Source organism: Stenella coeruleoalba, assembly GCF_951394435.1.
Source record: "Stenella coeruleoalba genome assembly, chromosome: 18".
Classification (NCBI taxonomy): domain Eukaryota; kingdom Metazoa; phylum Chordata; class Mammalia; order Artiodactyla; family Delphinidae; genus Stenella; species Stenella coeruleoalba.
In genome coordinates, this window is record NC_137164.1 from 6,990,614 (window position 1) to 7,003,432 (window position 12,819).

The 12,819-nt window shown below is 39.0% G+C and overlaps 1 protein-coding gene across 1 annotated transcript in view; it reads right to left on the bottom strand.

The window, feature by feature from the left end:
• Positions 1-12,819, bottom strand: part of KATNAL1 (katanin catalytic subunit A1 like 1) — a 75,966-nt gene that overhangs the window by 24,103 nt on the left and 39,044 nt on the right. Inside the window, exons 5-6 of the mRNA XM_079902849.1 lie at positions 4,224-4,351; positions 3,722-3,827 (exon numbers count right to left, since the gene is read on the bottom strand). Coding sequence (XP_079758975.1) covers positions 3,722-3,827; positions 4,224-4,351 — 234 coding nt within the window. The remainder of the gene's footprint in view (positions 1-3,721; positions 3,828-4,223; positions 4,352-12,819) is intronic.

Consider the following 12,819-nt stretch of genomic DNA (forward strand, 5'->3'; position numbering starts at 1 on the left):
ACAAACAGAAAAACGTTCCATAAAAATAAATCAATGAGGAGTAAAAATTATCCAAGAACACCGATCCTCTAGTCTTGCAGACTAATGGATTTTTAAATACTTATTATTTTCTTCTAACACTTTTAATGAGAGTTCAGATATATAGTTAACACTACATTTCTTTTGCATGATAGTTCGTGATCTTAAGAGGAATTTGGAGCCATTTGTTAATTTAATTCAATTAGCTTTGGGGAGTTTAAACTTTGAAAACTATGTGCATATCAAAGTTTCATAAACTCTAAATTCAGAAACCGTCCAAACGCTCTTCTAGCTATAGCATTTTGATACCCAGGACAACCAGGGATCACTAGGATTTGAAACGCTAGTTTTACAAGAAAAATTTTTGCTTTGCCAGAAGCCTTTATACATGAGATTGATATTTTGAAAACTGTAAAGACAACTAATGGTATTGGCACAGCTACAGAAAAGTTTCTGTTTCTCTTTCCACCATCCCCTCTCAATGCCCTCTCAGTTCCTGTAATGTCATTAATGTGGTCATGTCCAGCAGGAGATAATTTCCAGGGTTAGCGTCTGTGCGCAGACACAGCTCATAGATGCAGTACAGCGTTTATAAATTTCCCCTCCTCATGACATTACCCTGTCAATTATCTCCTCTATTTCCTGTATCTCCTCCTCTGTGGGCTCTATTTATTTAAAAAATAAAATCCTTCACTTGACCCTACAAATCCTCTGGCTACTATCTACCTCTTCCTTCCTCTTCCCAGCCAAACTTCTTAAAGAAATGGTTTATGTTTACTATTTGTTCTTCACAAGCTACAGTCTGACTTCTGCCTCTACTCCTTCACTAAAAATACCTAAGTTACTAATCCAATGGTCACTTTTCTTTCCTTTTCTGTTTTGAGTTTTACGTATTCTTTTTTTCGGCTGCACCACTGCGCAGTACGCGGGATCCTAGTTCCCTGACCAGGAATCAAACCCGCACCCACTGCTTGGAAGCACGGAGTCTTAAGCACTGGATCTCCAGGGAAGTCCCAACCAATGGTCACTTTTCAACTCACAGCTTCCTTCCCTCTCTCTGACCTTGGATGGTGCCGATACCTGGTGTTCATTCCCTTCTCCCTGAAACCCCTGCTCCCTAGGTTGGTTCTAGGACACGGTTCTTTCTTGATGCTTCTCCTACTCATGACCATCTTCAGTGGCTTTCAGGTCTCCTCTTCCCCCTGCCCTTTATATTCCCAAAGCAATTCTAAATCTTTTGCTCTTTTGAAAACCCTTTATAAAACTCCTTGAACAATTTCATCCATACCCAAATTATCAACCACCACTTATATCTCACAATTTTAATTTAAACTTAAACTCTAGCCCGAGCTCCAGACCTCTATTTCCAATTACCCACTGAGTTTTCACCTAAATATATTTTGTTTCTATTTAAATCTGCTCCTCTCCTCCATTTCCAGTATCAGTTCACTGTACCCTATTTAATGAAGAATTTGGCTGGCCCTTTTCCCTAGTTCCTGGGAGGCAGACTCTAAACCCTTGGAATTTCCCAAGTGATAGGAGTGTCTTTGCTGTTCATGTTGGGCCCTGAAATTTTAGGCTAATAAGGTGGCTCATGGTGGGTCCCTATATAGATTATGCTAATGAGATGACTCAGGATGGGGGCTGGCCTTGCCCAAAATACCAACCCTGTGATTAGCAGGCTGGGGCTTTGAGCCATGCGATGTCAACCAGACCTCTGGGGAGAGAAGGGAGACTGGAGATTGAGACATATGGGCAACAATTCAATCAATTATGATTATGCAATGAAACCCCAGTAAAAACTCTGGACACTGAAGCCTGAGTGAGCTTCCCTGTTGGCAGTACTGTGTATACTGTCACACATCCATGCACCAGGAGGGTAAAGCATCCTGCTTGCAAGGGAAAGGACAACAGAAGCTACACTGTCAGCATCCCCCCAGATCTCACCCTATGCACTTCTTCTGCTAGTTCTGATCTGCCTCCTTTTGCTATAACAAAAACTATAATCGGAAGTACAATGCTTTCCTAAGTTCTGTGAGTCATTCTAGAGAATTATCAAACCTGAGGGTGCAGTGAGAACCCCCAAATTTACAGCCAGCTGTCAGAGTGAGGGTGACCTGGGGACCCCCAAATTTGTGGTTGGCATCTGAAGTGAGGGCAGTCTTGTGGAAAACTGACCTCAACCTGTGAAGTTTGGCCCAATTTTGGGTAGTTGGTATCCGAGCAACTGCATACTCCTGTAATTCAAGCCTGGAATCTAAGAGTCATACAACTTGTTCCTCTCCCTACCCCTATAAACCATCATGTCATAATGTTATCACTTACACCTTTTAAATATCTCTCACAGATCCACTCATTCTTCATTGGCCAAATAACGAACGCCTTTGTTCAGGTCTTCATCGTTTGGCTAGACTACTGCAACAGCCTCCTGACCAGACTCCTCTCTGTATCCATCTATGCCCATCTCCAATCCAGCCTGCATACTGCTGCCAAGGTGATCTTCATACATTTGCAAATTACCCTCTTGCTAAAAGTGTACAGGGCTCGTCATGATACATAGGTTATACCTACCATTCCAGCTGTTTTAAAACTCCTTTAAATACCTATTTTATCAAGGCCTTATTATTTCTTTTAAACATTGTTTTTAAAGTTATAATAAAGGGGAAATTTATGGTAATATGGTCCCCAAATTAGGTAAATCTATAACGAACAGTCTATAAAAGTTTTTAAGTTGTGAGAGGCAATCAAAATGCCATGGGTGTTCCAAGCCATTTATGTAAACACACAATTTCTCCTCCTCTCTGCTTTTAGGCACATCAAACAAGGAAGAGGTATTGCGAAGGTAAAAGACCTTCCCAGCTAATTCGGAAGGGCAAAGTAAGATCATACTTTTATTTCACTCTACCAGTCAGAGTAAAGAGTCTGCCTATGGCTAAGACCAAAAAAAGTTCCAGGCAGCAGCTGTTGGAAGGGTTTTTAATATGTTAAAATGAAAACACTGAACTTAGGAGGAACTAGTCCTGGGCAAGCTAAAAAGATATAAACATTCTGATTACATTTGAGAATTACACCAAGCCTAGATGAAGTGTTCAAACTAATTAATTACTGAGAAATACGCCGGCTTTTAAAAAGATAATTTATTTGATCAAACACTTATTCTATGACTATGCACTATTACTATTTAATTTGCTTGCTAACTTTTTTTTTTTTTTTTTGATACGCGGGCCTCTCACTGTTGTGGCTCTCCCGTTGCGGAGCACAGGCTCCGGATGCACAGGCTCGGTGGCCATGGCTCACCGGCCTAGCCGCTCCGTGGCATGTAGGATCTTCCCGGACCGGGGCACGAACCCACGTCCCCTGCATCGGCAGGCGGACTCTCAACCACTGCGCCACCAGGGAAGCCCCTTGCTAACTTTTTATTTACAAAAACAGACATCTAGAAAATTCTTAAAACTCATCTCTAGCTCAGCGCCCCTGAAGGAAGTGACTTTAAAGACTATAGTTCCACCACTCCAGGCCCCTCTCCTGCCAGGCAGAGGCAGCATATCGCAACCACAAATCCAAATCCAGGTACCTGAGGGCTGCCCAACCTCCCCCAACCTTTACAAACTGTGTTAATAAACACACAAAGAAACTACAGTGCTGCCGTTCTTTACCATGCAAGCAGCAGTTTTATACCTATATTACTTCAATAAATTCTCACCTTCCATGGCCTTCTAATCCCTTTGAAAAAGTCAGGCATCCACATGGGAAGAACAACAGCTTCCCTTAGCAACTTCTTAGCTTCTTCCAGATCTGCTATGTCATCCCTTTGTAAGAAGAGCAAAGTTTCATGCTTATTCAGGGACATCTTTGATTTATGATCAATACCAATTCTTTTAATTTTTTTAAATTATGAAATTTTTCTTACATTAAGAACATTATTCTAATTTTTACTGTATAAAATGATCAGTGAAAACATACTGCAATCATAAATTAGGACATGTTATTCAATTAACAACCTTTGTCAGCTATGTCAACATCAAATTAGTATGAAAATGTCTTGGTTATATTCTGCAAGAAGAACTGTCCTACCAATTCTGCACACTCATATTACGGATGAGGTCATAATCAGGAGATGAATGGATAACAAGACAAGACTCACACCAAGCCAACCTACAATTTGTTTTCTCCACTACTGTAATTCAAGAACTTAACAGACTAACCAATGAATGCTAGGATTCCTAGAGACAATGTCTCTCTCAAGGGCTTCCACCAGATCCTTATCATATGCAGCACCATCAAATCTTGGAATTTCACCATCACTTGCACCGTCTTGCATATTTTTCCTGCCCTGGGGACAGGTACAAAAAAATGCTGATCAATAACAAGATAATTTTAATTAACATCATTAAGCTTTCAAAATATTGCAATGTAACCATTTTAAATGGCTATTTTTTTAAATACTGTTTGCTAATTACCCAAATGCCATCCTCCCCTATTTAATTCATCAGAAATAGATGAACTGGCCAACTTTATTAGACACTTCAAATTTACATTCTTGAGGGGACAGTTGCATCTAAGACTGAAATGAGCTAGATACCTCTAAATTTGTGGATGCATGGGATTTCTACCGCCACTAAAAAATACTTGAGTATTAACACAGAGGAAGAAACGAAATCAATTGAAAACCTACTGCATGGCAAGAAATCTCACATATATTATCTCACTTAATACAACTACCCTACAAGGTAGGTATTATAACCCTATTTTTACAGATAAGGAAGTGGGTCTCAGAAAGTGAAGTAACTTAAGTTCACAATTATTAAATGTCAGAGTACAGATTTTAACTCAGATCTCCCTGACTCCCCAGATCCATGCTTTTTCACAGCATCAGGCCACCTCATGCCTGGCTGAGTCATCTTAAAGCTTAAAAGCAGGTTATGGTGGAGAGGGATAAATTAGGAGGATGGGATTAGCATACACACACTACTATATATAAAATAGGTAACCAGCAAGGACCTGCTGTATAGCACTACACAGTACTACACTCAATATTTTGTAATAAACTATAAGGAAAAAGAATCTGAAAAAAATATATATATATATATAATGTGTGTAACTGAATCACTGTGCTGTACACCTGAAACTAACACAACATTGTAAATCAACTATACCTCATTAAAAACAACAAAAGACTAGGTTATGTGTGGCAGAACTATCCTCCTAAGCATCCAGGAAAGAGGCTGCAGACGAGGAAAGAGGTGGCACCCTGAACTGCATCTTACAAAGCCTTTTCCCTGTCACTGTAAGTACCCACTCAGGGCTGAGGGTTTCTTCCTAGTAAGGTCCTTGGACCACATCATAAAGTCACTGTAATGACAATGATAAAAGGACCTTTTAAAATAGTATCATTAGGACCATTAAAGCAATCACTTTACCCCAAATTCTTTATTTAATAATATAGTAGCTTTAAAAAAGAGTTATATGCTATGGTTTCTATGGAGTTCTGCCAAGATTTACTCGGCTCTGAAGAGCTTTAAATGAAACATGCTCAGCTGCCAGAGAGAGTTCAACCACTGGAACTACTTCAGCAGACAGAGCCAAGCACCTCCCCAGAGCTTCAGCTCCACAGTTACTGTTAATGTAAAAATGAAAGGAAATACGGTCCAAAAATGAGTCAGTTTCCTAAGCTTCAATCTGAAGAGAGAGAACAGGATGAGCCTCTCCTACCACACTCCATCTGAGATAAACCATAAACTAGATCCTAAGTGCTGAGAGAGGCCTAAATGGCTCCCTTTGGGCAAACACTCTAGCTCTTTAAGCCACTAGGTAAATGGCCAAACAGTACTCTGGTGACTTGACCCCAAAATGAATAATTTACTGTCCCTGGGTAGCATGGCAACAGAATTAAGCTAAGTTTTCAGAAAGATTCTTGTATTTCAGATGACAGATCCCAATACTGACACTTAAAAGGAATAAACTGCTGGCATGCCTACGCAACAAAAATAACATCAACAAATTTAAAATAAGCACAGCCTAGAATCACATTTTATAATAATGATAGGCCAAGGCTAGTCACATTCAAACAAATCACTGGGAACACTGTGTAATCATTTTAAAACTGTTCTAGAAATAAATCAACCAAAGAATGCAACAGACACTGATATATCTGGGACTTAACAAGCTTTGATATGACACTGTAACTATTTTATTTATTTATTTATTTTTGGCTGCGTTGGGTCTTCACTGCTGCGCATGGGCTTTCTTTAGTTGCGGCGATCAGGGGCTACTCTTCATTGCAATGCATGGGCTTCTCATTGCAGTGGCTTCTCTTGTTGCGGAGCATGGGCTCTAGGCACGTGGGCTTCAGCAGTTGTGGCATGCGGGCTCAGTAGTTGTGGCTCACGGGCTCGGTAGTTGTGGCACACGGGCTTAGTCGCTCCTTGGCATGTGGGATCTTCCTAGACCAGTGATCAAACCCATGTCCCCTGCATTGGCAGACGGATTCTCAACCACTGCGTCACCAGGGAAGTCCTGACACTGTAATTTTAGACTTACCAAAAAATTAGTATTAAAAAATATAGGCAGGGCTTCTCTGGTGGCGCAGTGGTTGAGAGTCCGCCTGCTGATGCAGGGGACACGGGTTCGTGACCCGGTCCAGGAAGATCCCACATGCCGTGGAGCGGCTGGGCCCGTGAGCCATGGCCGCTGAGCCTGCGCGTCCGGAGGCTGTGCTCTGTAACGGGAGAGGCCACAACAGTGAGAGGCCCGCGTACCGCAGGAAAAAAAAAAAAATATATATATATATATATATAGGCAGACAGTCATTTTAATATGAATGTCCAAGTGGTGGGGGAGGATTTGATAAACACTACCAAGGGAAACGAAAAGCTGCACACTTATCTGGAAGTAATAGGAATCATAGGATTTTAAGAACAATAAATATGTGACCGTCTATGTCCAACACATTCAGTTTCAGATCAGTGAATGAAAATACATTACCTGCCCTCACTGAGCATCCAGTCTTGTGGTGGAAACAATTAACAAGTAAACAAACCCAAAACATACATAATTATAAACTGTTAAGTGCTATGAAAAAACTGAATGGTCTATAGCTATAGCTATGGTCTATAGCTATTTACTATAGCTAAAAGGTATTGAGCAAAAAGAATAAGTTGGAGAGATGATCAGAGGCCAGCTCACTGGGCCCGTATAGGCCATGGGAAGGAATTTAGATTTTATTCTAAGTACACGGGGAAATTTTTGAAATGTGCTAAGCAGGGGAATGACAGGATCTGATTTACATTTTAAAATGACCCTGTTAGCTGCGATATGGAAAAAGGATGGGCTGGAGGGAGAAGGAGAAGCAGAAAAACAAAGACCTATTGCAGTAGCCAAGGTCAAGGCTCTCAATTCACAGAAGAGGACAGTGTATAAAGTTAGTCAAAAAAAAAAAAAAAAAGGTTCTGAAGAACCTAGGGGTAGGACAGGAATAAAGACACAGACTTAGGGTGGACTTGAGGACATGGGGAGGGGGAAGGGTAAGCTGGGACGAAGTGAGAGAATGGCATGGACATATATACACTACCAAATGTAAAATAGATAGCTAGTGGGAAGCAGCCGCATAGCACAGGGAGATCAGCTCCATGCTTTGTGACCACCTAGAGGGGTGGGATAGGGAGGGTGGGAGGGAGACGCAAGAGGGAGGAGATATGGGGATATTTGTATATGTATAGCTGATTCACTTTGTTATACAGCAGAAACTAACACAACAATGTAAAGCAATTATACACTAATAAAGATGTTAAAAAAAAGAAGCTAGTCAAAGGACGTGCCCTAGCACCCAAAGTTTCTCAATGGTAGAAATGAGACCTGAATACAAATTAAGTACTACAAAGAAGATTCTAGAACTTTTTCAAACCAAAATGGTGAGGTTACTAAACAAATTAAGGAAACTAAAAATAAATAATTTATTTGGTTATATTGGGAAATCACAAAATGGGTGACAATTATCCTTCATAACAAATACTCAGATAAATTAAAATAGGGATATCAAATATAAGTTAGTAGCTCTGGTTTCAGTTAACCAACTAGATTAACTACAACACCTAAAAGAAGTTGAGTTTTCAGGCAATAAAGCTAACCTCACCCAAGATATTATTACCTGTACAGTTTATAATAATAATAATAGCTGCAACATCACTGAAATGATCTTAGAAATCTTTGCTTAAATTTTCACATTAATTAGCAAAAATTTGATTATTAGCATGAAGACTGATATACTTTTTCTCATTAAAGTGAAGTATTTTAGCTTCTTTTTACGAATGTCTAAATTACCCATATCAAAAAGTTTGTTTATGATCTTTCATTGGTATACTATTTGAGGAAGATGAGAAAATTAATGACCAACTCAATATTATAGAGTCAATTAATGACACAGATTGGTGTAAAATGCAAATAATAGTTTTTATATTTCACTGTGTGCCATCTAAGAGAAACATGCTCAGTTACTGGCTCTGGGTCTTACATTTTAAGAAAAATGCTGACAAATAAATTATACCGAGAGAAGAGTAATAAAGGGTTCAAAACCCATGTCATATGGAGGAGGCTCAGGGACCCTAGAGACATTTAAGCTGAAGAAAAAATGTTAACGGAGCAACACAACCAACTGACCTCCTTACCTGTATGTACTCTATATTACTCCAAAGGAAAGAACCAGGACCAGTACAAAGTGACAGAAGAGGTAAATTTCAGATCGACAAAAGAAAGAATTTTCTAACAATGAGTCCATCCATCAAGGGAGTCATCTCTCTTGTAGGTAGTGAGCTACCTGATGTTAGAATCACTGGCTAATTAATAATAAAAACCACCGGCCCCCAATCACAGGGATGTCTGAGTTGAATGATAGCTGACCTTTGGTTCTTCGGGTAAAGCCACTGCCTCTCACTTGCCACTTATTCATCTGTTTCCTGAGTTCAACAGCCCAAGGCAAGTGCAAAATTGCTTGGAAATCTCATTGTTTCTCTCTTTTTTTTTAACATGGTCTTTATTCTGTATCATACCTGTGTTAGTTCCCCACTGTCATGTTACCTTTACAGCTAACACTCGTTTACAGCTTGCTATATGCCAGGCACTGTTCTAAGCACTTGACATAACAATCTTAAAGGTCCTATGAGTTAGGTACTCGTATTATTTCTACCTCATAGATGAGAAAACTGAGGCACCAAGAGCTTGAGTAAATTGTCCAAGGACACACAGCTAGATCCTAGGCAGTGTGGCTTCAGAACCAGTGCTTTCAACCCCTTTGTACACTATGGCATAAGGCTGCACACTTTGGGCTACTCCTACCGCAGTGTGAGAAGCGAACACAGGAAAAGTTAGACAAGATCTCTAAACTGATATTTTAGAGATAAGACTTTATTATTTACAAGGGAAAGTACGTTGATAAATGCAAAATGCTTACTAATTTCAGTGTCATGCCTTGCATTGGAGTGTTAATACAAAATATATTTAAGTTGAAATAACGAATCCATAGCATTCTGCTTACTTCTCAATAAATGCATTCTTGCAGCAATATTTATGAATACTTACTCTGTACCAGTCACTATTCTAGGTACTGGGAAATAGCAGTGATCCAAGCAGACAAAAATCCTGCCCTCAGAGGCATACACTCACATTAGGGGACACAACATACAAACAAGTAAAACACAGTAAAACATTTAGGGACAGAACAGCAAGTAACTACTTTACTATAATCTAATGCAATAAAATTTAAAATAATAAAAATAAAAGCAAAAACCAACACACTATTAATCAGCTGCCATGAGAGAAAAAATTTGTGGAGCGATTTAATATCCAAAGGACAGAACAGGATATTTCTTAAAAACAAGTCACTGATAATACGAATGGCCAATAAACATATGAAAGAACATTTTTTTTTTTTTTTGCGGTACACGGGCCTCTCACTGCTGTGGCCTCTCCCGTCGCGGAGCACAGGCTCCGGACGCGCAGGCTCAGCGGCCATGGCTCACGGGCCCAGCCTTTCCGCGGCATGTGGGATCCTCCCGGATCGGGGCACGAACCCATGTCCCCTGCATCGGCAGGCGGACTCTCAACCACTGCGCCACCAGGGAAGCCCATGAAAGAACTTTTAACCTCAGAAGTTATCAGATAAGTACACAATACATGGTAGATATGCTGGTAAAATCACAACGAGATTCACCCACGAGAGAGACAATATCAAGTGTTGGGGAGGATGTGGAGCAACTAGAACTTTCGTGCTCTGCAGGCAGACGTGGAAATTGGTATAATCACTTTGGAAAACTATTTGGTATTACCTACTGAAGTTTAACATATGCATAACCTATGGCCCATCAGTTCCACTCCTAGGTATATGCTCACTAGAAAGGTATATATGCTCACATATATACCAAAGGATAAGTACAAAACTATCCAAGGTAGCATTATTAATAATAGTTTCAAACTGAAAACAATCCAAAAATTCACTAATAGTAAAACAGATTCAACTGTGGTATAATACTGTATATTAATGAAAATAAACAAACTTCAGAGATATGCAACAGGATGGCGAAATCTCACCAACATATGTCGAGCAAAAAAAGCCAGACAAAAAAAGAATACTTACTGTACGTAAAGTTTCAAAAAAGGTATAACTAATTTATGGTATTAGAAATCAGAATAGTGGTTATCTTTGGAAACAAAGTGGCAGAATAGTGGTTACTTCTGAGAAAGAAGTGTCAGGGATCAGAAGGGATCCTGAGTATGGCTTCTGAGGTGCTAAATGTTCTATTCTTGACCCCTGAGTGATAGTTACATGGATTACATGGTAGTTACAGAGGTTAAACGCAGTCAGCCGAAGCGGACTCTTACTGGTTTGTAAGAGCCAATTATTAAATTTGCAGGAATTTTTCTATAAAAAACAGCCATTGATAAAAATTAAATTACACAAACAGAATAAATTATATTAAAAACAGCAGTGGTAATTACTCAAAACTCCTCACTTCTAACTATTTAACTATTACCTATGCACTTAAGGTTACTTAAGTCTACTGTGTCTACACTATAGAATGGTAGGCTACTACCCATCTTATCTTGACTCTGAGTTCAGTGACCTCCTGTTGGTAGCTTGAAATCCATCATAGTGAAAGTATTTATACCAGAGAAACCAGAAAATGCTACAAAACAGGGCTTGATTTCTTGTTTTGTTAACTGTCTAGACTTAAAGTAATGGGGAAAATATTACATTTAAAAGTGTGTCATTTCTATAGTTGTTACAATGTAAATAGCACAAAAAATGAAGGAAATAATTTTCCAGTATTTGAAAACCATGATCTGATTCATCAAAGTTGCTCAAGTGATTGATCAATGAGTGAAGTTCCCACATATGTTTCTGTTGTTTCGCTTTCATCTGACTCATTAATAAAAACAAAATATCAACCAATATCCTAACAGAACTACATTCCTAATCATCTGTCAACTGCAACCATAGGTACCTACATTTGCAAGAGTTAAGCAAAAAGCAGCAAAGGCATTCGGTGAGAGTCCATTGGCTCTATAAAGTTTACACTAAAGAGTACTGTATATTTTATTATTTGTAAATTATATGCTGCACATCCTTTATATCAGTCAGATTTATAATAAATTTGTGTGTGTATATGTACGTGTTTATATACACATACGCTTTTTTTTTCTTCAGAAAATTAGTTATTAAACGTTTACCAGTACACTGCTGGTTAGATGATCATCATTCATCAAATATACCCTTATAATGTATACACTTTTCTTCAATAAAAAGATTTTTTTAAGTCACTGTTCACTTGTATAACCACCGATCAACAGTTCTCAAAAGAATACTCCAGGGGCTTCCCTGGTGGCGCAGTGGTTGAGAATCTGCCTGCCAATGCAGGGGACACGGGTTCGAGCCCTGGTCTGGGAGGATCCCACATGCCGTGGAGCAACTGGGCCCGTGAGCCACAACTACTGGGCCTGCGCATCTGGAACCTGTGCTCCGCAACAAGAGAGGCCGCGATAGTGAGAGACCCGCGCACCGCCATGAAGAGTGGCCCCCGCTTGCCACAACTAGAGAAAGCCCTCACACAGAAACGAAGACCCAACACAGCCATAAATAAATAAATAAATTTAAAAGAATACTCCAACCCAGTTTACAATGTCTCTCCATATCAGACATCCCTACATTTAATCAGAGAAGGAAAATATTCAAAAAATGGCCATTTGTTATAATTCAATGAAATGAAGTCCTTTAAGTTTAATAGCTTTAAATTAAGTCTCTGAAGATGATTTACCATACTTTAATTTGAATTCTATCTAAAAGCACATACAGCTTTAATCATGAGATCATAATGGAAGCACTGCTCATTTCACTAAGAGTTAATTAACCATAAAGCCATAGTCTTATAAATACTTGAGAATCAGAATTTTATTAATTAAATTTATTTTTGGTTTATAATATCAAAACATCTATTCTGTTACCTAATATTTTACTTTTAGACTATCCTTTTTAAATTAAAAAATGCATTTGTTATTTCTATGTATATTTCTACACTGACTCTAGACTTAGATAGTAAAATAAAAATAACCATTTTTTCTCAGGTACATTCAAATAAGACTAAAAAATATGGCTGTAAAGGTTCATTTATTCATCTGATTCCCTCTCATCAATAACAATCAACTTGAGGCCAGGAGTCACATATTAAAGTTTGCCTTCCTAGTACCTAGAAGTATGACTAACACAAAGTATGCACTTAATAAAGGTACATTAAGTAAATGGCGTAACAAACT